Consider the following 26,189-nt stretch of genomic DNA (forward strand, 5'->3'; position numbering starts at 1 on the left):
CTCGATTCACACGTATGTAGGTAAGTACGTGTGGACATTGATTAGCTAGCAATAAAACACGTTTGCTTACCTCCATCGTATTCAGCTACTTGCGTAGTACCTTGCTCGTATACGGGTGCTGTAACAAAAAATATTGCACGTTTCATTATCACGACCGATTTACAATAAAGCAAGTTCTAAGTTATGTGACTGATGTGCGTATATTATAAATCCAATTACGAGCTCTGTTTTTATACGACCCCGTAGGCGTAGAGTTCATTAAAACAGGCTTATAATGAAATTTAGTATGGCAAGATTTTGCGTCATATGTGATTCGAACGTAACAAGCATTATTGTTTTACTACTTGTGACGTGCGTTATCGTACTAAGAGGTAAGTAATCTCAGGAACTCTAGTTTCCAATGAAATTCGTCGAGAGAGACGAGTCGTCTCCGTACGCAGTTTATCATAGTAATTACCGAGTGGGATGCGTTCGCCGGAGGGTGAGTCTGGTTTAACAACGGAGTGAGTCAAAGCGTCATATGGCGCGAACGCATACGTGGGCGAATTCTCGTTAACACCCTCGCCCTAGTCGAACGAATTGTATGCCGAGTGCGCAGGGAATACAGAATTCCCTTTTTTTCTCTTCTCTTCTCTTTCCCCGCCGCGTTCTCCGTCATCTCCGTTTATCTTTATCCCTAGCTGCGTCTCTGGTAAAAATGCACGTGTCTTTCCTTTTCTGTCGTTGCGACTACGCGGCGGAGCGTTTCTGCAATTCCTTCGGAATTGAAGCGACGACGGGAACTCGAGAGTTCGATTGTTCGTGAAACGGCACCCTTCTGACGACACAATCGCTACCCCCCCGGCATTCTTTCTTACTCGCACAATAAGCCGCGCTGTTCCCTGATAGGATCGTCTCTATTCTCTTTCGCCCGAGCTAGCACAACTCTTTGCTTTCACGTTATTGCAATTTCCGACCCGATGCACACAAGGAATTGAACGATAGGATGGAACTAGGTATTATATTATAAAATTGAAAATAGGTAACAATAAGCAGTTTAAGCGATAGATCGTAGATTACAGATACGGATTTCAACATGTGACTGTACACTTTCTGTTTTATTATAATTATACGTAATCCGCGTTTGGAAAGTCGGAACGTTTCTTCTGTGAAAACTGTCCAGGAACTTCTTGAAATGCACAAAACGTTCCCGTACGCGGAATACGTGCACCGTGAGGCGAAGGATTCGAATGTCCAGCATAATCCCTTCATTGAACGTACCGAGTTGGCAGATTTATTACATGGCGCTGAAGATGCTTCGCCAATAGTTCCGCCTTATTCGTTTTAAAAATTAGGATCTATCAGATTTTAATAATTTTTTTATTCAAACTTTAGAACGAATAAGGAAAAATGCAAACGCATTTTTTATAAAAAAAATCTTATAAAATAGTTATGTCATTCATAAAAGGGATTTACACAGGTTGTTCATTGGCTAACGATGTACCAAGTAGAGAACGATAATTAGCATTAGGCATGATTCGGTTTTCTCGTGAATGACGTGAGAGTCAGTCAGCTGCCGTGAATTTCGTCGTACGCTCGGTCGTCTTCTCATTGAATGAATGACAAAGCGATCCGCGATTGTAATCACGCGCGACACGCTGACACCTCGGGCCGAGCCGAGGCAGCTGTCTTCGTGGCCCGGCAGGGAGGCGCAATAATTTAGCACAGGCACCGTGCAAGACAAGAATCGTCTCGGCAGAGCAATGTACACGCGGTACGTGCCCGGGGGCCTGCGGTTTTGAACGTGGAGGAACGCGGCTGGTGGGACCCGGTTCGTGGGACGGAGAGGTCCCTTCATTCACGGGCCACGCCGTTGCTTCCCAGTACAATTCGATTCGCTGGAAACCGCCGCCGCCCCTGTTCGCCGTCTGCGGATCGCCGTGGAATGCTAATTCGCGAATATATGCCCCGACGCGACGCCGACGTGCGCGTCGAAACACGCGAATATGTCCACGCACCGCGCGGAAACGCACGCGCCGCGCATTTCAACCTCGCGCCTCGGGAGCCGGGCTCTCGGGATCGACTTCCGATCGATGGGCCTCCGAATGCTTCCTAGAACTCGTCAGCTGTGAATCAACTCCTCAGCCATATCGACATTATAAATACATCGCGATTCAGTTATAATATTTTATTCTTAATTAGATGTAGTCAGGCTATGACGATTGTGAAGTACTAATGAGATATTTCGAATTTGCCGAGCGATTTGTCCGATTGAACTTGATCTAGGAATAGCTACCAGGGTGAACGCTCCGCCAGGGAGAACCGTTACAATGTCTGATGGCGACAGGTGCGAGAAGAAGGAGCTTTTTGTCCGCGTCGCGATAAGTGATTTGTTCGCTCGCACGAACGGACCGGTTTCTTTGCCATCGAGTTTCTTCTACGCTCGATTTTCGCGAAGCGATTAGAAAAAAGAGCGTGACCGTTTTTCCTGCGGTTCTAATCGATTTAGAGGAGACGGAATTAAAATGGAACTAACCGGCGATCTGTCTAACGGGATTGTCGTCCAGTGGCGATCGCAGTTTACATTTCTATTAAATACCGTAATTCAGAGAATAGAAATTCGTCTTATTAGAAGAGAATTCACTGATAAGCATTCGGTCTAAAAATAATTCATTGTGTAAGAGAGATCGGTTTGCTGCGTTCCGGGGAGGAAAGGGAAGAACGGGAGCAGCGAGAGAGAGGCTATTGCACGCGCGTTATGAAATCATCGTCATCCACGGCACGGCCTTGCCTTTCGCGAAAGTTCATTACCATCACGCTCCGCCGAGCACCTGTTCCCCGGCGCGTATCGCGTGCACGAAATTCCACGCAACGCCTCTTGTATAATCACGTGCCGCTAAACGTTTCTAGGATCAAATACATTATTACCACATTTTATATTTATAGTAAATATTTGTCCTTGCATTACAAAATGAGTTAATTTCAATATTTAACTTGTTTTTGTGAAGCATGCAACGAATTTAATTATCATCGAAAATGTTTATTTCAATATTTTTTAAACACGTTATTCATCGGTATTATAGTTAGGTTTAGGATATAAGGTGAACGCGTCTCCCAAGGTCGTGGTTAAGGCTGGAAACCGCAACCGCAGCGCGATGAACCTGCTTCGCGTTGAAAAACGTGATGAAATAATCCCGATCCCTTGCTGGGTCGGATGGAAAGCACGATTAGGGTTAGAATTCATCTGCCGCAAGGGAAGGGCTCGGAAACGGCCACGTTGTTCTTCGTGGTTTGCTCTGTTGCTCGGAAATTAAGTCGTTGCGTGACGTGTTCAGCGGTGAGAGATGGAGGCGCGAGATGACTCGGGGTTAATTAGATTGTACCACTTGTGGTCATTCGTGTATAGGAATGTGTTATTAATTTCATGTACAACTTCATTCAGCTAGGTACAGCTGGAAGTTCAGATAACTGAATACGCCGTGTACTGCTTTGAGTATTAAGTTCAATAGGCAGATCCTGTGCTGAATAAAGAGCAGGCTGAGCGGAGTTCAGTTCACGGTTGAATATCTCATCTATCCAATTTTGGCTCAATACCTAGTTTACCGAATACATTACCGAGTTTTTATTAACCGAATCCGGGTCACGCGACATGCCAGTTATGTGGACTCGTTTCGCCGTACCAAATGCATAAATACTGTTTCTTGTATACTATTTCGTCTTAGAAATCGTGTGTACAAAAATCAGCTCCGACGAACTCTATTCCTCCCGTTGAAGGGTTAATAAATTCCCAAGTCACGACAAGCTATTACTTACTGATTAACCTACCAGTTCTCGATTAATGGAGTTTGATTAATGACCGATACCTAACTCGTTTATCAAACACGCGCTAATATCCGGGTAATTAGACGCAACATGATATTGATAAAATCGCCATTAGCTAACGGCTAAACGGGACGTCCTCTATAAAGGAGACGCGAAAAACGTGGATTCAAAGGAGGATCGTCCAACAGGTGCGTCGCGCCGTGCCAACTATATTACCGTGATTAATAATTTACAGTTTCTACCGGCGCGGCTCGAACTCGATTAACTCGTCCGTTGTCTGGTATTTAGAATCTCGCATCGTCTGAATGTCGCGGTGGGCACCGACTAACTAACGCGACATCTTTCTCCGATGCGACAATAAATCGCGACGAGCGGCAAATGATGATGAACGAGTTCGGTTCGCTGGTGTTAAACCCGAGTGGAAATTAAAGGTTTTCTTAATGACTCGGAAAGTATCGCGTACTCATGCTCGAACGCGGCGGTGAATGTCAATGTCATTGGTACTACGTATCGAGTGTTGCGTCGAGAGAAAAGTCGGCCGACCGGTTCTGTCGTAATATGCGACCAGCCGTTCGCTCGCTCGCGGCTCGTTTCGAGGACAATCATAAATTATCTCCTATTTTCAATCGAGTTCATTGCCGTTTATACCATTCGATATCGCTGTAAAAAGACGATCTGGTCGAAGACAGGTGAGCGGGTAAGTGCCGGTGACAAGTACAAACTGGCCTCCCGATATCACTAACACGAGCCCGTCCTACCGTTGGACATAGACTTCCCACAGTCGCAGCATTTAACGACCCACCGACTGCTGCACCTTTTGCAAATTGCAATTGATGACGAGAATCATCGCAGTTTTCATATCAATTAGCTAAATTGATTTGCGTACTACATGTTTCATTTCTCTGTCCAAAGGATAATTATTCATTTTGTTTATGTCACTTTATTCGTTAGTGGACAGGGTTGAATCTGCGAGTTCACGAGATCGCGCGGCGCATCTTTGATACCGTGAGGACCGTTTTCTAGAGGGAACAGTATTCGAATTCCAGTCTCATGCCCGCGAGGGGATTAATGCGATCATTTAATCCGTGTCACAGCGAAGTTGCACCCACGCGTTCCGTTATACCCTTCGTCGAATGACCGCGGCTGACCTCGTCACCTCGGTAAAGGTAGCGAAGATACCACGGAAGAGGATGAATATATAGAGAGCACGGGAACGAAGGAACCTCTCGAACCAGAGGACCAGTTACGAGGCCGGAGTCCACGAACCATGTGATCCTTTCGTAAGGCAGGTGATCTCATCTTTAATCTCGTCAGAAAAAGATGGGGAATTTTTATAGAGATTCCTGATCAGAGACAGATTACGTCCATTCTAGATGAAATTCTATTTTAACAGCAATGTGATTCATTCAGTTTTTGAACTTGCAGCTTTGCAAAGTCGGTATTAGTTGAAAGAAAAATATACTTCAAACACGTGGAATTTTTGTGCGAAACGGAAATCAAAGTCACTCGTGTAGCTCGTTTAGAAGCCACTTCCGTCTCGAGGCATGTTTTCTCGGCCGTGACGATGATCGTAAACGGCGAAACGATAAGGGAGACGCGGTTCGTAAATAGAGTAGAGAAAGGTAAACGTTTGTTGGGCGCGATAGAAGGTGGAAATCGTCGTTGCCCGATGTTGTTCCAAGATCTCTGAGCGGTGCTAAAGAAAATAGGAATCGTTATGCAAATCGTACCACCGCATGTTTAATTCAGATCGCCGCGTTTTCTTTCTCAGGAGTCAACGGATCCACCGTCCGTCGTCGTCGGGGCAACCGTGCGCCGGGTTACGTAATCCGTGGAGAAAAAATAAGGCGTCAGGGAAAGCAACTAATTATGCAGGAGTGTTTGAACAAGCCCCGTGTACATACGCCTTTTGTCAATGCCGGTTGACCGCTACGTTTGCTTTACCGCTGCCTCGCGCGTACCGAATTTCAAGTGACTCCAAATTTGTTCGAGCATCGACACTCGGAATGACCGCGATGCCTCCCGAGCTGAGAGCCGTGATAATTAATCTTCGAGATAACGTCGGTTAACAGGTGCCGAAGACCCCCGCAACGCAAATGAACTGAACCGTGTTTGCTCAACCGTGATAGTGTTATTTACTCCGAGACGCGTTCAAGCGTAAGTGCAAGCTTCGAGAACACAGACTTTAATTAAGGCGTATCTAGACTGAACTGTTAGGTCGTAAATAGATTGTCAACCTGTAAATGCAAAAAAAAATTAATTTCAGTGTACGACTCGTTTCTTCGCAATCAGCGCTACTACAAACATGATGGCGGAATGATTTCGACTTATTAATTTGATGATGATTTAACGATTTTATTTGTAGAATGAGAGACTCGTTACGTTACTTTACTCATTAATAATGTATCAATCTCTCCTAAATAAGTCTGTTATTTGTTCTCTTTTTTCGTCCTTCTTAAACGAATTTGTATTTGGGAAATTCTGGCGAACGAAATGATATAATAGACCATTACGTGGACTCGAGCGGGTCGACGATGCTCGTGAGATAACGACACTTCGGCCGTGGCATTAAGGCATAAATATGGAACGGCAGAGGAAGGTCAGGTGCGACTCTTACGTGGACCGTAAGTGGGCAACGGTGAGGTACGCGGTCAGTGACATCTCTTCTGGGGTCTACAGGTTTGACCAGAATTCACACACAGCATCACGTGGATGCAGGAGGCTGGCAAGTACGGGAACCGCTATTCGTGCAGCTGTGTATCCAACGACACGCATTTTTTCCCCCCTCCGTCTCGTGCGTTCGTTTCCCTATTTCGAAATCACGTTGCGTAACTTCAACTTTTTTCTCACTTCGAACGTCTGACCGGGAGATCAATGAATTACATGCCAATCTGGATTCTTCTTCAAGAATGTATAGGTTGAATCAGTAAGAAGTATCCAACAAGTTGACGTTTTATGATTTTATCAAAACGTACGATGCGATCTGTAATTTATCCTTGTATTTTGACGAATTAAAATACGTTTCGTCAGGATACGTAATGAAATGATATTTTTTACCGGCTCACCTTGTAAATGGCGGGAACATTTCCCGTGGAATTGTCATGACCAGTGGAAGAGGTATTTGCGGAGGAAACTCGAAAGTGACGGTTTTTGCGACTCGTTCGACGTGATATATCGAGGATATCGATCTTTTCTTCGAATGCAAACGGCTCGCGAATGCGGCGACAAAACCGCGTTGGATCACCCAGTGATCTAGTCGAAAAAAGGGATTGGAAATCGCTGAGGGGGGAAGCGCTCGTGGAATTCAATCGGTTTCCCTTCCACTGCCATTTGTCTACACCTGCTATTCGCCGAACCGGCCAATTGTCGGCGGTGGCGAGGATGAAGCCAGAGGCCGAGAGGGGCTCGCGGTAAAAACGATGCATCTGCAATGAGCGCTCATTGACGATGCAACGTTTTTGCACGTCGCTCGCGTTCGAGGTAACACGCTATTCCGAGAATGATTCCACCGGCGCGCAACACGCGCCGGGGAAACAGGATCGATCCCTGGCATTGATAGATCGCAAACAGGATGACTAAGATCCAGGAAGCAATTACCTTTCGTATATTCTCGCCGTCGAACGGAAGTTGTACCGAACGGGTAACAAACGATTAGAAGAATCGGCGTGACGATGGGTATTCGTGAGAATACGGAATCGAGTCCAGAGTCCGAACGCATAAACGTCTGTGAAAATTGAGTACAAAGCAAGAAACGTTAATTTCACACGTGTATGAAAAAGATGCATCGTTTGAAGGAATTGCTTGAAATTCAAGGCGCAAAACGTGAAACGACGCTCGAATCTATCATGTTTATGTGCTCGACCGAGGCAGGTACGAACCGTTAATTCTACATTTTTGCCGGCCGGGCGATTGGAACTTAACGAAGAAGAGAGAAAGGGTCGATTTTCAGGGACCGTTCGAAGTTCAAGGCGAGGAAGATGGATGAATTCGCTCGCTGGCGCAACAGTCGGTCGGTCGTTTCCCACGAACTTGACCTCGGGTTTCGCGTGACGCAACGCCCGCCGGTGATGCAGGTGAAAGTGGTCTCCCTCGGCCGCCAATTCGGAACCGATTCCCGACGCGCTCGCCGCGTCGCGTCTAGGGGATGACTAATCGGTACCGATTCGAATCTGTCGGTTCGATCGATCGTCGGCCGATCGCGGAGAGCAAGGCTCGCGATGTAGCCGCGTAATTCGAAACCGGCTCGACGTAAACGGAAGAGGTCCCGTGCACTTACGACGAGTGTGGCTCGTGATGGAGAAGTCGTGTGCTCGGGGACGACCCAAGTGTCGTCGGAGAACGAATATGGTCTGCCAGGTCCATGGGAAAGCACCATGCCCCCTCCCCCCCCCCACCCCGACGTGCCAGAGGTGAGCATTATGAGGTAAGACTTTTCTCTTCCATCCAACTGGTTGAAGGAGAGCGAAGATAGGTTCGACGTCCTGACTTCGAGCTCGTCTCGATTCATTCAGACATCGGCCGGGTTAGTCATAGCCGTTTTAAAAAGAAGTCGAGAAGGATCAATTTTTTCCGTGTTCAGTCTTGTGTCTTCGATCTTAACTAAGATTAGCTTGAGAGATCTTAACAACCTTCAATAATCAACAAGACAAGATAAAACTGATCTGAAGATTTATTTTTATTACAATTCGTTTAAATCCTTCTTCAATTTCGTAGATTCGCCTTTGGACCTTCTCTTCATATCGAAACGAGGGTGGGGGTAAAAGTCTCGCAGACGAGAATGGGCTCTTTTATAAAAGAAATTTCTCAGACGGATTTGCTTGGAAACTCACCGGAATTGGATTGCGATGCGAGTAGAACAGCCAGACAGAGTATAATCCCGGGTCGACAGGGCCCGGCGCTCAAGGCCGACATGTCGGCACACTTCTTTCGATTTCTGAAACCAAGAACGATGTACTGTTAGTTTCTCCTGCTTCTCTCGTCACCAACATATTTTATAAGATTTATCACAAATTTTCAAGTAACAGACTAACGAGGTAGAATCATACGAAATCACTTGCATTATGACAAATTACATATTTTGACATCATTATAATTCAACCGGATACAGTGAAACGTTCACAGATAAACTCTTGAAGAACTATTTCTTCGTGAAGGAAATCGAGTCAGCCTGGCAGGTCAGCTGCGAGGCGATTTCCGTAAACAGACGTCAGGTAGAAGTGGTCAGAGAGGACAACGATCGATCGCGTTTCCATTATTACGTACTCGGCCGTGGACTCGTTTAAGTGTAACAAGCCATTGTACAGTTTTCCTTCGGTGAATGTTAAGGTCGCGTTTATCCTGTCACGTGGCATTCTAGTGTAACTGTCGTACCGTGACAGCTGGACGTGCGGTAACTACAAGTTGGAACCGAGCCAATCGCATGCCTTCGCACTTACCCGGTACCATCTCCCGCCCAGCGCTGGTATGCAGATCAGAGAACCGTGTGAATGAACATCCACGTTTTCGAATGAAGTTAACTCATATAGAGTATATACATTTTTACTCAGCTTTTACGGTTCTGACAGAATTCAATTAGGATTGTTGCATAGACATATAAAAATAGATCCTGGACGAGTCTGTAAGTAGAAGCTGCAGAAGGAAAGAAAGAGAACGACAACCAATAGACCTTCCTCTATGTCCTTGTCTAACGAGCGTCGGTATCGGTTGTCGCTCTCTTTCTTTTCTTCTGTCACTTCTACGGACTGTTTGCATTGCCTAGTCTATTCTTACATGTCTATGGGTTAATGAGTAAATGGCATATGATCTGCGAAAGGTGGAGAAGCTTGAGAAATAAAGTTCTCGTAGTAGAATTTCACGGTTCGGAGTCAACGTACGGCGCGGCGATAAGCGTCGCGTGGAGAACGAATTACGTATGTTAGGTACGCGGTTCACCGGTCTAGCCGCGGTGAAAGGGTTAAAGAAAGATAGAACGCAGAGGAAGAGGCGAGGGAGAGGAGAAGAGAAAAAAAAACCGAGGAATCGACAGGAAGACAAGGTGGACTTTGGTGATGCCGGCGCGGCGCATACCGGTTGCGACAGCGGCTTTTAATACAAAGGGCCACCGAGATAAAAGAGCGTGGGTAGTTTCTCTTCTTTCCCGTCGACTTCATCTTTACCCGTCGTCTCCCGTACGCTCACTTATTTACTTTCCACCACCGGCATTTTCATTGTTGATCAAAAAGCGAGAAAGGCAAGGAACGCGGCCCGTGACACCTAAGCTCGCGCCTCGCTCGTTAACGACGCCGTAAATTACATCTCGTGGAGTATCGTAATGAATCTCCCGCGATGCCCGATGGATTTCTTGTTGCTGTGTTTTTGTCGTTGCGCGCGCGACGAACGAACCCGGCTAGGCAACCAATCAAGGGCTGGGAACGAATCCTGCAGACGGGAAAAGATGCGTGTCATTGCGTATTCAGTGTACATCCACGTTCGACCTAATGAACGCAGGTGCAAAAAGTAAATCTCGAAATACTGATTAATGAGATCTGAAAATTTGACAAATCTCTTTGTTCGAAACGTCGAAAATGTGAAATAGGAAAATTTGATAATTAGTAGGATGACCATTTACGTGTCTATTTCCTTGGAAATTCACGTCCCATCGGCCTCTGTCCTCTGACTGTACGCAGGCATGTACATGCATACGTACGTTTGTTCGTTAACACGGACAGACGCCGCGGCGTTACGCTGACAGGCCGGTAACGCGCCCACGCGGTGTGACACGCCGTGAATGAGAATGTGACTGTTCCACGCTTCATGCCTCTCTCTCTCGTACACCCTCTCGTTTTCTTTTTTCATGTTTCTCTTTCGTTCGCGTCGATTCACCCTGATTCGTCGCGAATTCAACTTTCCTCGTGGCGGTAGGACCCGCGCGCTGCGGCCGGCACTCGTCGAACCGCGACTAATTCCACTCGCGCTCTCGATACGGTCGCGTACCGCTAACCTACAGACCGATTTCACATCAGCGAACGCGGATGCAGATGAGTAATGACCGATCCGAGGCATAACGATGCTCGACGATTGGACCCGTCGTGGCATCGATGAGAAATTACGAGATTCGAAATTAATCACAATCCTGTATAGAACGGTACTCGTCTGTCGGTTGTCATAAATATTAATCCTCTCGGATGTAACGAGCTTTCGCGTATCCGTGCGTTCGGTATGAAATTGATTTTTTGCTTATCGGGTACTTAAGGCGCACTGTATGTTATCGGAAACGAGAGCCGTACGTGTTCTCGGAGGCAGTAAAACTGAATTGATACGCGCGTGGGTGGGATCGCGTGATTGAAATTCGAAATTCATATATTAAAAACTTCTTTTGTAGTAGCGGGCATAAATCGTGATCGTCTGGCAGGTCATATAGTCGCGAAGCAAATTGGACTCAGACTGCGGAATTTATTAGCGGGTCGTAGGCTCCGGCCGGTTGTTTAGAAACCGCAGTTAGCCACTATGATAACGATCGGAACAAGGGGAGAGGGGGAGGATCTTTAGTATCCGGGATAACAGCTGTTCAAGCGATAATTGCCGCCGCATAGGAGAGTTCGGTCGGGCTGGCTAGGGTATAAGGTGCAGGCGCAGTGTATATGGCATAGATGCACCCACGGGGCCGAGATGAAATGGGGTGCTGGGTGCCGGAGATTCCGTTAGAAGCCCGGAGGCTGCGTTCGTTCGCCATTACCGTGGAACGCGGAATATGATTACCTTCACCTGGGAACAGACCGTTCTTAGGTAGATCCCCTCTTGAGTACCGTGGGCGAAGTTTCCATCGCGAATCTCGTGTCCCAGTTATAGCCATTGATACCTGCGCGACTGGCTTAAAGACTTTAGCCCTAACCACGTTGCGGGCCGTGAGATTGAGATCATTGGGTCTTACTTCGAGTTCAAGTTCGGCTCCACCATCGAGTACCGGTACCATAAACTCTCTGTCTCCGATTTAGTATAACGCGACGTAATTAAAATACGTCGGTTGAAACATGAGAAAGATACTTGATACTTCGCCTGTTAATTTCATCGATCATCGCAATTGCGTGAGAATCGACGAGGAAATTGCTTGCTGAAATAATGGACAGACGATGACGCATACACAGCGTACCTCGGATGACGCGTTAACTCTGACAGAGTGCCGAATCGAAGATTGAATAAAAGCCGGACCTTAATGATTCGGGTTGCAGGAAATGCATGAAGCGATTTTGTCCGTTTCGAATACAGTTACCTTCCGCGTTGACGACGTTCGCGCCAGAGGCGTACGGCCGGCGGCCGTTCGAAGGGTCAATCGAAGTTTCCTTTGACCGTACGCATTCACCGCGCGGTGCTTCGCGTTTTTCCCCCGTGCGTTATCGCGGCGTATGTGCATAAGTACGCGAGGTAGTATATACCTAACGGTGATACGTGATACAAAGTATGTACGCGCGTGGTCGAACAGCTGAGCACGGTGACACGTCGAGCACCGAGTCTCTCTTTGCTCACTTCCGACATGGTAATAGTCCTGAATGAGTATCGTGCCGATCGAGCAATGACTAACGGACCTGTCCGCCTCTCCTAAAAGGCAGAGAGACTGACCCGTCGACGCGATGCTTCATCCTCTCGGCGAGGACAACGGCGACGAGAGGATTCGACTGAAAGCCACGATAATTGACAGGCCGGCTTTTGTGGGTTATCTGGGATCCCACGCGCGGTAACAGGATGTCCTGCTTTGCTAGAAAATGTCCTTGGGAACCCGTTCGATCGCTTCCCACATTAGATGAGAAATTTTCGTACCAATTATTTGGCAACTACTGAACAACCACTAATTGCTCCCAAAAACTAAATGAATTGAGAAACAGCAATCATAATTTTATATCCAGTGATCGTTCTGCCATAATTCAGGTTCATAAATATAAGAAAATCAATAAATACTCGGATCAGAAGTATTCCAGTTCCGAGGGGTACGCGAACTCACGCAATTACAGAACGAGTCGTAAAGAGGAATTACGCTGTACTAGCTGGAATGCGCAATACGTCGTAAATGACTTTTGCTTAAACTATTTCATACGTATGTAAGAAGATACTTCATTTCTGTCTGAAAGAAAAACAATTTTACGACTTATAACTAAGGAAGGTTCAACAGGACTGAAACGAGGTGCATCCGATGTAAAGAGAATGGGACCAAATGCGGGAGCAGCAGTTCGTGATCCACGCGTTTCAGTTTATGGGCGCGAACGGGTTCGTCGAGAGATCAAGGATCACCGTGAAGACAGTGAGCGCTGCTAGAACGACGCTATGCAAATTGCAAGGTAGCTGCGACTCGGTAAAAGTTGCGTGACCCTGCTACTATTAGCCGAACCAGTCAGGGACGCCTCTAACCTTCTTCTATGGTTCGTGGGAGCCGTCCGCGTTATTAATTATGAGAATCACCGTTCCCATTCCTCTCTGTCTGTTACCGTAACTCCTCGCGTGTTCGGGTAAAGGTACCGCCCGCGGTCTCCTCGGCCCCCTGTCGCACCCCGCGGCCGACTTCCGCGTGCTTGCTGATCGAACAGTCCCAGACTGGTCCCCGAGGCGAGGCGGATCTCGACAAGTTGACAGCGAGCCGCTCGTTACGCGATCATCAGCGAGCAATCTGAACGCGAAAAGAGTCGAGACCTCGCGCGGTTGGTGCAAACGAGTGACTCGGCGGTGAACAGAACTCTCGAACCCGTCGTTCGTCGAACGATGCTACAATGCGAATTGTCAGAGTAATCATAAGGGCAATTGAAAGTTGTTTTTATACGTCGCGCGATTCGTGCCACATTTTAACGTCACGTATAGTGACAAGACTGTCGATAAAATACGTCGACATCGATATCGGGTTTCAATTCCTCTTTTATAGTATCCTCGCAACATAGTATTCGTAGTTGCTGTTTTGGTAACATTAAAAATCGCGTAACATTCAATTTTGCATAGAGTGATGAATAAGAGTCGCGTCGGTGGTACAAAGGCGGTTCAGAGTGGAAGAGCCGAACGAGCGACAGCGATGGCTGTCGGGTTCATCAGCGTTTATTGTAAAATGTAGAATCATCTGCCTACTCGCGTGAAACGGCACAAATTGCGAACGCCGCCGCTCCGGCAAGAACGAATAAAAAAAAGATCTGCAAGCGTGTTCCCTGTGCGGATTGTTCACCGAGCCGGGAGAAATATTACCCGAGAGAAATCATTAGTAACGGGGTGAAACAACGATGCGGCTCGCTCGCGTTTAAAGGTACGTATGCACGCAATACGTACGCGAAGGCGATTATATTGCGGGTTAAGGGGGCTATCGGGTATTCATTACGCCTAATGACCTCTCGAAGCGCTCTCTCGCGCGCGCCGAACGCTTTTGGGCACGATGAAACGATGGAACGTGAGCGGCGCGGTGGCGGCGGCGGCGGCGGCGGCGGCGGCTCGAAGGCGGTCGGAGGAACAACGGGGTTCGATTACTCAGAGGCTCGACGTTGCGTTCACACGAGGAGGGTGCTCGAGCAACAGGTCGGCGTCGTGTACGACCACGACCCCTCTATTTATAGATCTACCTGAGCTAGAATTACGCGCAGACGCTCCGGGGATAAAGCAGCCCTGCCTCGTATTCACTTGAATCCATCCGGCCGCTAACGTTACACCCTTCCCTCGCCCATATTTAGTTCGTTCGCACCGGCAAATCGCGTTTCACTCGGTGATTCTTAGGAACTCGCCTCGCTGCGTCGATCGACCGGTTCTACTTCTTTTTTCGCCTCGTTCCTCCAATTTTGTGCAATTCAACCGTTTATGGTGTAAATACGTTATTTTAAAAATGCACTTAGGCAATCGTATTAGTTAAGAAGTAGAACCAGGAAATACATTATTTATCGATTAGTCAGCTTAATCTTTTCTGACATACCATAGAATATCGTTTGTGTCGACGACGCATCGCAGGGACAGAGACTCGGAGGATCGAGATCAGGGCTATTCCAAGTCCCCGTCCATTTATCCTTAACTCCGCAGATTGAAACGTCCCCTCTCTATATCGATCGATACCTTCGATCGCTCGGCAGCACGTAATAACGAGTATTACCGCAAGATGCGCCGATTCCCTTGGTATCATAATATCTCATCGCGAGATAGGCATCGGGTGCCCGCAACGATACCCATCTTGTTTTATTTCTCTCTTTTTAAGACCGCGCGCTCTATACTCGCGTTTAACGCTCGCCGATACGCGTACACTGTACACGCTGCCTCTCGTAATGTTACTGTTATTATTTAAGCCGCGGGCGTGCGCTCATTACCGTGATTATTAAATTTCAGCGATTTGCCGGTGCGCGCTGGTTTAACGCAGCGCATTTTCGTTGAACGAAAGGGAAATGATTTTGGGTACGGTTGCTCTGGTACCAGGTTCGCTGCATTCTGAACGTTCGACGTTCGGTTGATGATGATTGCAAGAAGAATGAACGGGTAGATATCAAATTGGATACTTGAAATCTTAACGGCAAACCATCATGCTCACAAAAAAAATATCCTTATAGCACGCGTTCGAGAAACATAATAATCTTTAGCGGTTGATATTTAATTAATTATTTACATGCAAACGCCGACCGCAGCTGTAAGAGGAAAAACGCTTTAGGAAGACGGCGTTCTCTACAAGGATCGCAAAGTTTTATCGTTATCCGCGGCACGAAGCGGAGAGGCGAGCGTACAATTAACTCGATATTATTACCGCGCTCACATAACCCGGCCCGAGTAAGTTACTCGCATTCTTCGCATCCTGCCTCCGTATATCTCCCTCCTATATCTGGAAAAAGTAATAAAGGCGTAATCCCATCATCCACGCTAGCCTAGTCGTTTTCTTCCTTCCTTCTTCATCTCCTCCTCCTCCGCCGCCTTCTTCTTCCTGCGCTTCCGAATCGCTCGACTTACGCCTTTTCCTTCGCGGAGCGTGGAAAAATTTACTCGCCAACAATTTCCGTCTCGTGTTATTGTCTATTTCCGTTCTCCTCTCCTTCCTTTTCACAGCGGAAGTCGTTTTTTATCTAATTTCTATTCCTCGTCGCTGCTTCAGGAGGTCTTCAGCTTTTCGGCGCATGTATAATGTTTGCGCGACCCGTTAACACCTTCGAGCGTCACGTCTCGTCTCTAATTCTCGCTAGAGTCTCGTTATCGACAGACCCTTTGACGCAGCTTCCTCTTCATCCTTTGTCAGCTTCCTTCTTTTTACCGCGTACGTATCCTTTGGCGTCGCGAGGAGAACACAGAGGCGAGTCAGAGTAGAAAGAGGCAATTTAGAAGCCGCAATAAAAGCCAGGGGTTCCTTTCTCTCTCTCTCTCTCTCTCTCTTCACTATTTTTTGTTTGACGAGAGACTTTTTCCACTACGTTCCCATGCAAGAGGAACCCTCCCCTCCTGCAGGGCAAACTCGCTCCGAGTTTCCGGCCCGAAGTGTCTGCCTAGGTCGTGTAAACACGACCGCGTGCACAGGAATGCAACGACTTCTTCACGGATAATCCATAAGTGGCGGTTGTTTCGTCTGAGCATGTGCCCCTCGCTGCATCGCACGCCGTGTCTATTCTCAGTTATGACACACGTAAAACGCGCTTTCTGCTCTTCACCTCTGCGGAAGTATTACAGAGATTATCGTTCGAACTCGAGAACTAGGAGTTAATGGATAACTTCCATCAATATCATTCTATATATTTTGTGTATCTTCTCGTTTTGTAATTGCAATCCGTATGGAAACCCGTTTTGAAAATTCTGTGCCCACCTCATTTTATATTATACGGATACTTCATACTCGTTGCGTGATGCTCAGGAGTTTCCCGGTGCAGTGGTCTATTTTATTCGTGCATCGTCCCGCCGCGTCGTAACGTCCAGGATTCCTCCCTGTAATTTCATCTCTCGTCCTTCGAGAGGGAGAGTCGTTTCCCGGATGAGTGCGATTCGCGAGACACGGTAATTGTGAAATTAATTTCGCCGAGGAGAAGTGAGCCGCGGCGGAAGGAGAACAGGTACCATTGCCACGCTCCGTTTCGTCATAGTTTATTCCGTTTCCTTCTATCTGGTAATCCAATTACGGTTATTCTGCGCGAGCCGCGTAATATCCACCGCGATGCTAGAGATAGGTACGCGTAAATAGCTGTAAGTACAAAATAGTAGCGACCGACCGATCGTCGAGGCAATTTGCACGAAATTAAAATAGCCGCGATCCTCGGATAGCGGCAGCGGATGATTACGGTAGGTGTGTGTCGCGATCGCGATCGTCGAAAGGAAGCCTTCTCGTCCTTTCTTACTCTCTGGCTATCTCGGTGTTCCTGTTTCTGAACGGTATGTAATCGGAAACATCGAGGCGTTCCGATCGGCGCCGCAACCTATCAGATCGCGTAATAACAGGAAGGCGAGCGCGGTGATCGCGGTAATTAAAACACGCCACCGTGCAATTTTCTGTCCATTAAAGCCCATCAATTACCAGGGCCCTTTTACCGAGAAGGATGAGGCGCGTCGCGGATCGAGGTTCCCCGGCTGCTGTGCATAATTCAGTACAATACGTGTTCCGCGATAATGAAGCCTCGCACGGCGAACGAATCGATAGGTTCTCGGAAAAGGATATGATTTAAGGGACCCGTTTCCTCTCGTACCCCGCAGTTTTCGATTAAAATTCTTTCCTGCTCTCTCGTACCCCAATAATTCGTCCCATCGTTCGACCGAAATTGCATGAAATGAAGGTGGGAGGTACTTGAATTTCTAATTCGACTTGATTCGCTTATCAAGATGAAACATGATGCTTTACATTTCCGCCGTTGTCTTCTCGACTTCTTTAGTCGGCGACACGACGACGTCCCATCGTGAATGCGCTTTAATCGTACGATGTCGCAACGGTAACATTGAACATGCAAATGGCGTTTTGATCCTGCCTGATTAATCGACGTGTAAAGTAATGGTAAGCTCGGTTCTGGTTCTCTCGTTGATAAAAAGTTATCTAAAGGTGTTTGAAAGCATTAGAGGCTCTTCCGTTATCGGGTATTCCACCTTTCTGCTCGCTATTATTGGCAGACGCGGCCAGTTACGAGCTCGCTAGGGCGCGCCGGAAATTGTCCGTTATGAAGAGCGCTGGTGATTAATTATTATGCAAACTAGCGGTATCCGCGTTCCCCTTTAAAACCGAAGATGCCGCCCGATCCTCTCGCGGCTCTAATGGCCCGTCTTTAGACCGTCGACTAACGTTTGACAGAAATGACGTACCGGCTGATAGGCCAAGTGACGAGTCCGACGCGAGAGGTGAAGAATGCTGACCGGCACGCTCTTGACAGGCTTTTCTCCGCGGGCCTCAATTGCAGCCAGTCGTCTTTGATCCCTTCGAGGAACACTGCCCGTTCCCTGATGGGCGATATGTTATGGTTATTCAGAGGCAAATGGTATCGCGAAGGAGGGACGTCCATCAATTAAATACTGTCAGCGACGCGCTCGTAAATGCACTTTCTATGTAACGCGTTGTGTATCTCACCAATGATTCATGTTAAAGATTGTTTGTGCTTAATGTTGTATTAGAAATAATTTGTTATAACAGACGTCGTTGTCACAGATTGATATTAATAAATTAGAGGACAATGTCCTGTCACGGATCTCTGATGGGTACTTGAAGAAAGATCTATTTATCGTATACTCGCTGAATCGTATTGATCAGCGCGTTGAAGACATTTTGAACGTTTCTTTCGAGACTTGATTAATTTTTTCCCGCCGATGCAGTTATCAAACCGATATTTCTTCGACTCTTTCGACGGGATAAAAAATGAGGTTTAACGGGAGGACCCGGTGCGCGCAGGTAACGACCGCAGCCAGCCGTGCGCAATCTTCCTCCATGACGTGCTACTTCGTCCGAACGAAACTCAACATTGTACCTCGAGGATCTCGTTCCCCTTTAGATCCACGTCCGACGTTGATGCGTTGCGTAACAATCCTCGATTGCTCTCGCGTTCGCGGCGCGAGTTAAATCGATGTGGGCTCGACGAAGATTTACGTCTGAGTCCCGTGGAAGGAGCCGAGAAGAGAATGACAAACCCCTTGGACTCGTACGCCGCGCCGTGAGGAAGCGTACCATCCTGGAATGTCGATTGGTCGTTCCCCGCGTTACCGAGTACAACGGCGAAGCTGCTCGAGAGTCACTTGACGCCTCCGGCCTCTGGCTCTGAGGCAACGAAAGAGGGTGAACGAGGAGAAGCGAGCGGATAATTGTGAATATCTGCTGATGCAACGCGGAAACAGCCGGAGGCCTCGTCGTCGTTGTTTGATTTGACTCTCGAATCCGTCGCGTTCCGAGTAATTAGAGAGCGACTGCCAAGTGACTTTGATCTTGGAATCAGCCAACAGAAATTTTTGTTCCTCTCTTCTACGTTGCTCAGAATGCGAAATCACTGTTACTGATATAATTGTGCCCTGTCGATCTAACGTTTAATACAACGCTAGGAGAATATACGGAGGGGAACGCGTATCCAAACAGGGAATAATTAGAATGATAATGGACGCGAGTGGGCGGCGCAGCTGACTTCAACTTCGTGGTTCGTCCGATGTTTGCTTATCGGGAAACCCTCGAGGTTGCTGCCTCGCATAAGTCGTGTATCACGCATTCTTTCTCTTTCTGTTTGCCATGCGTTTACGTGGAAAGCCTGAAATATACCCGAGTTTGCTTTGGGCGCGGCGCGTTTCGTCGTCGTCGACGATCCGGCGAGCGACGAACCAGCAAGTTCAAGGCACCGTGCCACTTAGCGAGACAATGTTGAGAGTAAACAAGGCTCCAGGCACCTGGCCTTCGACTCTCCGCGTCGTTTGTCTTCAGCGTGGGAATGGGCCATCGCTGAGGGCCAACGACCACGCAAACTTCACCTACATGTGGCCAACCGGTGATCTCGTCGAGTCGCTCTCCGAGGTGCATCTCCAGTGCCAATATTAATGTAGATTATTCGAAGCTAAGTAGATACGTCTTTTCGCGTAAACGTATTAATGCGAATTAGCTCGCGAGTACATGTACCAATATTGAGATTGCCTCGTTCGGAATTTAATCCCGTTCTGTTTACTCAACTGTGCAAACGGAGGTAGTAAATGCGTGTAACATCTGATTTTATGACGTCCAGAACGATGCTCTTTATCAAACGCATCATTATAAAATACATAAAACAGATATTGATGATTTTAGTATTCCTCTTATTTGCTTACTACTTTTAGTTGGTTTTGTATTATTTGTACCCGACGGACGAGTTCTTTTCCCTGCGGAGTGTAGTGCCAAGCAATAAAGCAATATCGCACTCCGAGTGATTGATCGGAGGAAACGAATCAGGAAATGACGGGAGGCCGATCCAGCCGCTTCGGACAACCCGTCACCTTCGTCTTGCGATTCCCCGTAAGGTTAGGGTGAAGGAACCTTAATGACTGGGGGGATATAGAAGGACGGGGAGGGAAAGGATGGGGAGTGAAAGAAACGGTGATCCTGTCCTCCCTGGAAACCTACACGCGCACCTGTGCCGAGCTTTACCGATGTACGTAACGTGCGCCGATCCCTTGGCCTTAGCGAGTCACGATGGCCGAGGGGTCTTCTTGTACAAGGTTTTCAGATCGACGGCGACATACCCGACTAGGAAACCGGTACAAGGAAGTGCAGAGCGATCGCTGGAAGAGCTCGCGCGTCCTGGGAAGTGGCTACGACGAATGTACATGAGATTTCGCGGAATCGAACGTGACTTGTCGGCTGTTGCTCGTTCCCCGTCATCTGGAACGCGAGCTGTCATTTTTTCCCTCCATCCCTCGTTTTCGCGTGTAGCAAATACATCGGTGAGTCAGGATATGAAGTGGAGCAATAAATCTTGCCAGCTGATGCTCCGTTCAATCGACTCTGATTGAATCGCTGACATTCGAGAGAGTACCAGCCCTTCTCCCCTAATTTTTGGTAAAGGGGGACAGCGATATTTGTTCAAATTTAATTAGAGAATGAAAAACGATATAAAGTACCCCTTGCAATAGAATATTTCAACACAATTCCATTTCTATCTATTTTTGTTGTTTAAAATGAAAGTAGTTTAATTAATACAGGATGAACGATTTTCGCAGACGCGTGGGATCGGTCGGCGAGTGTGCGTACAAAGGGGATGAAAAGGTACGTGTTGGAGCACGAGCTGTCATTATCCCCGTGGTCCCAAGTGTTAGTACCCCGGTCTTGTTGAAAGGCACGGGCCGGGCACGCATCGTGATTAATATTCGTGCATCCGGCTGGTCGGAATAATTTTCGCCCGCGGCAAGCCGCGCCGTGTTCTGTAACGAGGCGCGGCACGCGGTGACGCGCAAAGAAAACGAGAAGATCGACGAGCCTCGGTCTCGTGCGGTACCGAACTGGTCAACGGGACACCGGCGCGCGGTGGTTGTTCCGGTGGCCCTCTATAAATAGCGCGGCGGAGTGTGCTTGATGATCAATATTCGTGCATCCTGTTGGCTGAACGATCCGACGGATATTCCTACTTGTATTTCATAAGATGCAAACATTTTTTATGGCACCGGGTGTCGGCCGATTAATGCGATACGGGGGAAAGATTCGGGGAAGATTAACTCTTCTGTCAAAGCAATTGCGATGTTCGTGTTACTCTTATGAATTTATTAAACATTTCAAATGTAAGACAATTTTTTATACAGATTACAGTATATTATAGTACAGATAATACAGGAGATCAAGTTTTAATTAGTATCTGCCTTTTTCCCATTTCTCACGTCTCACTATTTTAAAAAGCGTCGCAGAATGGAAATCGGTAGTCCACTATCAGCTGTTTCCGATTTCTAGAAGCTGCACCCAGAGGAATTCCTGCGGCGAGGTAGGTATGTAAGTATGTAAACGCGGCAGACACGTCTCATTGTTACGGAGGGAAGCCAAAGGCACGGGAGGACGAGTGGTATATACATAAGTAGGTATACCGTGCGCAGAGATAGACCGCTCACGATCAGAATAATGCCGGTCGGATGTACTTGAACGAGACTCCACCGGAGGTGTTAGTAGACTATAAAGAGAGTCGGGAAGAGGGAAAGAGAGAGTCGGCTCGTGAGCACGAGCCACACAGCGGGAGACACTGGTCGTCGGTGTCCCCGTGGCCCAAGTGCAGAGGGCCACCCTCGCCGTCCTCTCCCCCGTTTACGAACCAGAAAGGTTACTCGTCGTCGCGAACGAGCGCCGCGCCGTGTGGCGAAGATCAACCACTCCAACTTGGAAGACAAGGCGCGCGGGAAATAATGCGGTGTCTGGGTGAACCGGATGCTACCTACGAGAACAGCCACCCAACGTTATGCTAGCTACTACTGGAATCGACCACCTTCCAAGTAAACGCAGGATTTAATTTCAAATTTCGTTAGCATTTACGAGAACAAAAGTAATGCATTGCGACTAAAACGAGCTTTAAGATTCTTTATTATACGTTGTTGCAGCTGTCTTTAGTGACTGAATTTTTTAAAAATTGTATTATATTAATGAGAAAGAGACCTTTTTGGAAAACGAAGACTGTTAAATGCAAACGAGTGCTGTTAGATGATACATGTTATGACAGTAGTATCAAATTAAACATTGGAGCTTAACAAATCACGTCTACTTATTTCGTTTGAATACACGTTAATTGGAACGGTACGAGGAAGGGACGCTTGGTTTCGATTCAATGAGACTATTGAACTTCGTTCCATTCCTAGTTATGGGGCCACGGCATGATTGTCCTACCCCATGTAAGAGAGCAAGATACGATCTTTGTTCGAGTTGTGCCCACCTTCGAGGACAGGTTCACGCGGCAACAAAACCTGTCGACTGTCGACGCGTCAGCCTTGGAAGGATGATAATCGCTGCTCGTGAGGACACCCACGAAACGTCGTTGGACAATGAACGCTGATAATCGGTGCGTTACAAATGATATCGTTTTCTTTTTATTAATCCTTCGTATTGTATGTGTCTTATTTTATCATTCACGTGAATTTGAATCTGTTCGTAATTGATTCAACATAATTGGTATTAGAGGTGAACTGAATATTTTATATTGATTTTATTGCAATATAATTTGCCCGACGATGTTGTAATTCGTGTATACCAGATCGTTAAATTATTTCTAAGGATCTAAAAAATTTTAGGGTTTCCCATTGACTGCCTCGGAATCCATACTAATTCCTCCAATTGCAAGGTCGACGAGAAGTTTAGTTTTGATATTCCTCTGAAACCGTACGACGTCTTAATATCATTCGCTTCCGCCGCGAGCCGAGCCGGCAAGAACCAGCCCGAGGAGAGAAAAACGAAAGCAATGGAAGAAAGTTTCGTGAAGGGGAAATCGATGAAGAAAGAAGAAGAAAAGACTGCGGGTATTACTTTTCCTACTCGCGCTGAACTCTGTGGCACATTCTGTTACTATCTTATTACGAGCCTCCGCAAATGGTCTTCATCAAGGAAAAACCGTGCTCTACCAGCTCGACGCTTCCTGCTCCTTCCGTCGCCCTTTTTCTACTTTCGTTTCCACACCGTCAGCGTTCCCCGAGAAATAGAGAACGACCGGAGGTGGATGAACTCGAATAGAAAATAAGAAGGGGTGGTGAACGCGAACGAAAGGGGACACATACCGCTTTCGACGTTATTAATCTCGGGACGAGCGTCACGAGCGTGGTCGTAGTTTCGGTCGTGGTACATCAGGATGGATAGATACGAAACGTTCCACGGTTCATTCTTCATGCTCGAGCGAGTTTTGCGTATATGCGAATGCCTGGACGATTAACGATCGTACCACGGTTGCGCTCGTTAAGCGACAGTTTCTTCTGCCCTTCGAGATGAGCCAGGCCGGCCGGTCGGCCAACAAGTAGAAGAAGAAGAAGAAGAAGAAGAAGAAGAAGAAGAAGAAGAAGAAGAAGAAGAAGAAGAAGAAGAAGAAGAAGAAGAAGAAGAAGAAGAAGAAGAAGAAGAAGAAGAAGAAGAAGAAGAAGAAGAAACGAGGAGGAGAGGGAGATGAAACTGGTACACCGAGATCATCCCCTCGGTCGAAGACGAATGATCCGGACGCTGCGCCGGCATGGGATACATTATCGCTGCGGTGTGCAGTGCACCGGATCGTGCACCGGGCGACACTTTCGTAGAATCGTGGATCGAGTACGTGACGACGATGGCGATCTGCGAAGAGGTCCTCGGGAGCCAAGGTCGTACGACTAATAATAACTCCGGTAGGCAGAAATCGATTTCGACCCCCACGACATGCGACGTCACGACTTCGAGAACAGGCCCGAACGAGAGATGTGGGTTGATCGTTCGCTACGATAAACCGGTCCCACGCGACTTTCGTTATCGTCTATTTCTTCGATTCATTATGCACGTCCCGGTCGGCCTATTTTATTTTTGGTTACGACGATCGGTCGTTGGACCATATTTGACAGCGAGAGTGACGACGTAGGTATCAGTGAAAGTGAACGAACCGGTGACGATTGGTCAATCTCGATTGGTCGTCAACCACTGTTCGTAATTTAGAATCCTTTGACAAATGTCAAAATTACATTACATGGTCCAATTTCAAGATTGCAAACGCAAGTACTCGCCGTTTTCAGACAATTTTCGATACGTATAGCACGTTTGAGTGTCACAGAATTATAAACGAATATTTTAGCATGGATTTACAGAAAAAGGAACGTGATCGGGCAAGCGTGTAGCGAAGGATTACATAATTTCCAATTAGCCCATTGCCATCGAGTTTTTCTCGTTTCGCTTGCGCAAATAATCGTGCGAAAATCCCGACAACAATCGTAGGAAGTCAATGGGTAGGGTACGCGTACGAAGATCGTCGAACGTATGCAAATCACGGGGATTTCCTATGTGTCACTGTTCCGCTCCAATAAAGCGGCAGGTAAAAGATGAACGGGAACGGTGAAAATTTCAATTGAATCCAGAAAAAGCTGGTGATTCCTCGCGTGCCCATATAAAGGGGATAAAATTTGCAATTGACAACTCGGAGAAGGAAGTAAATCGACCTCGGGGATACGATCGTGTTTACGAAAGTCTCTTAAAGGCCAGCGTACTGCTTCGAGATCAGTCTCCTGGATCGGTCTACGAGATCGGCTAATGGCGTTAAAGCAGAAACTAAGCACCGGTTAGAAAATTTACCGTTACTGGAGGCCGATTACCATTGGAGATTAGTTCTCCCGGCACGGTGAATCGCGTTTATATCTGCTCGGCGATGATGTTAAGCCTCTCCTCTCCCCTGCCTCCTCTCTTTATCCTTTTCCTTTTTTTCATTCTTATTCCGCGCACGATTAAAACGGTTGTACCTACTCGCGTGCGTTTCATCAACGGTAAAGTTCCATCGATTCCCGGGGAATTTGTATCTGCTGCAGGCGGTTGATATCGTATCACGAAAGCCTCGGCCACGACCAGTTTGTAAATCGTTGCGTACCACGTTTGCATATCTATCTCTCTCTAGTCCCCTCTCCTTTCCTCTTTGTGAGCTTCGAATTAACCATAAATCCTGTGATCGAGCGGAATGCGAATCGCGGAGCCGTTAGGCGCCGCACTTTATTTTATTCCAGACGATTCTTCAACGTTGTACACCGGAACGGACTACTGCCTCGCAAGTTTCAATCGTATAAGTAGAATGTTAATTCGAGCTACGTAAAACATTGAATTTTCCCAAGTATAATGTTTGCTCAATTAAACCAGTGATGAAACGCGAGTTCTTTCCTCTCTTTGCTAATTTCCTTCCTTCCTTCCTTCTTTTCTTCGAATTTATAACGCTCCGTTAAACCGGTTTCCGAACGTGTTCGATTCGAGGATGATGTCATAAAAAATCCGTGGACTTACGTCAAAGGATTGCGTGGCGAGAAACGGTCACGAGGGCGAAATCACGATTTCGTTTCTCGCTAATCGAACACCTTCGGGCGAGACTGCATTCGTACGAGAAAAAGAGGACAGAGGAGAATGGATCCGCTCCCTTTAATTCACTGTATAATGTTACGCGCTATTGTACTTAATCCCACCGTTCTTACGGTATCCAGAACTGCGTGAATCGGATACCACCCCTTTTTGTGTTCCCAGCCGCGATAAATAACTAACGGAGATGCATTCAATATGGAAAATCCATAGCAATTCAATCGCGTTCTCCAGTCGCTGCTTTCGAACTGTTTCCAGAACGTCATTTTTTGCTTTGGAGAATAGTAGAATAATGTCTGTTTGAGATTATTTTTTCTGATGTTCATTTATACTTCTGACTTTCTTAAGTTTGCTCTTGACACTTGGATATAATTCCTCTCTTTCACGAACTATGCTTAAAACAACAGAACAGGCTGAAAAGGAAAGAAGCAGAAGAGCGAAGAGAACGGTTAGGTCAGCGACCGGTTGTCAGTAACAATTCCGAGCGACGCAC

The 26,189-nt window shown here is 47.1% G+C and overlaps 1 protein-coding gene across 2 annotated transcripts in view; it reads right to left on the reverse strand.

The window, feature by feature from the left end:
- LOC108623452 (titin homolog) overlaps positions 1–26,189 on the reverse strand; it is a 46,526-nt gene that overhangs the window by 13,768 nt on the left and 6,569 nt on the right. For both annotated transcript variants that reach the window (XM_026812351.1, XM_018021969.2), the window contains exons 2-3: positions 8,631–8,734; positions 71–118 (exon numbers count right to left, since the gene is read on the reverse strand). In XM_026812351.1, coding sequence (XP_026668152.1) covers positions 71–118; positions 8,631–8,712 — 130 coding nt within the window. In that variant the 5' untranslated portion in view covers positions 8,713–8,734. The remainder of the gene's footprint in view (positions 1–70; positions 119–8,630; positions 8,735–26,189) is intronic.

The sequence above is a fragment of the Ceratina calcarata genome, unplaced genomic scaffold, assembly GCF_001652005.2.
Source record: "Ceratina calcarata isolate Rehan_Ccalc_2016 unplaced genomic scaffold, ASM165200v1 scaffold27, whole genome shotgun sequence".
In the NCBI taxonomy this organism is placed as follows: domain Eukaryota; kingdom Metazoa; phylum Arthropoda; class Insecta; order Hymenoptera; family Apidae; genus Ceratina; species Ceratina calcarata.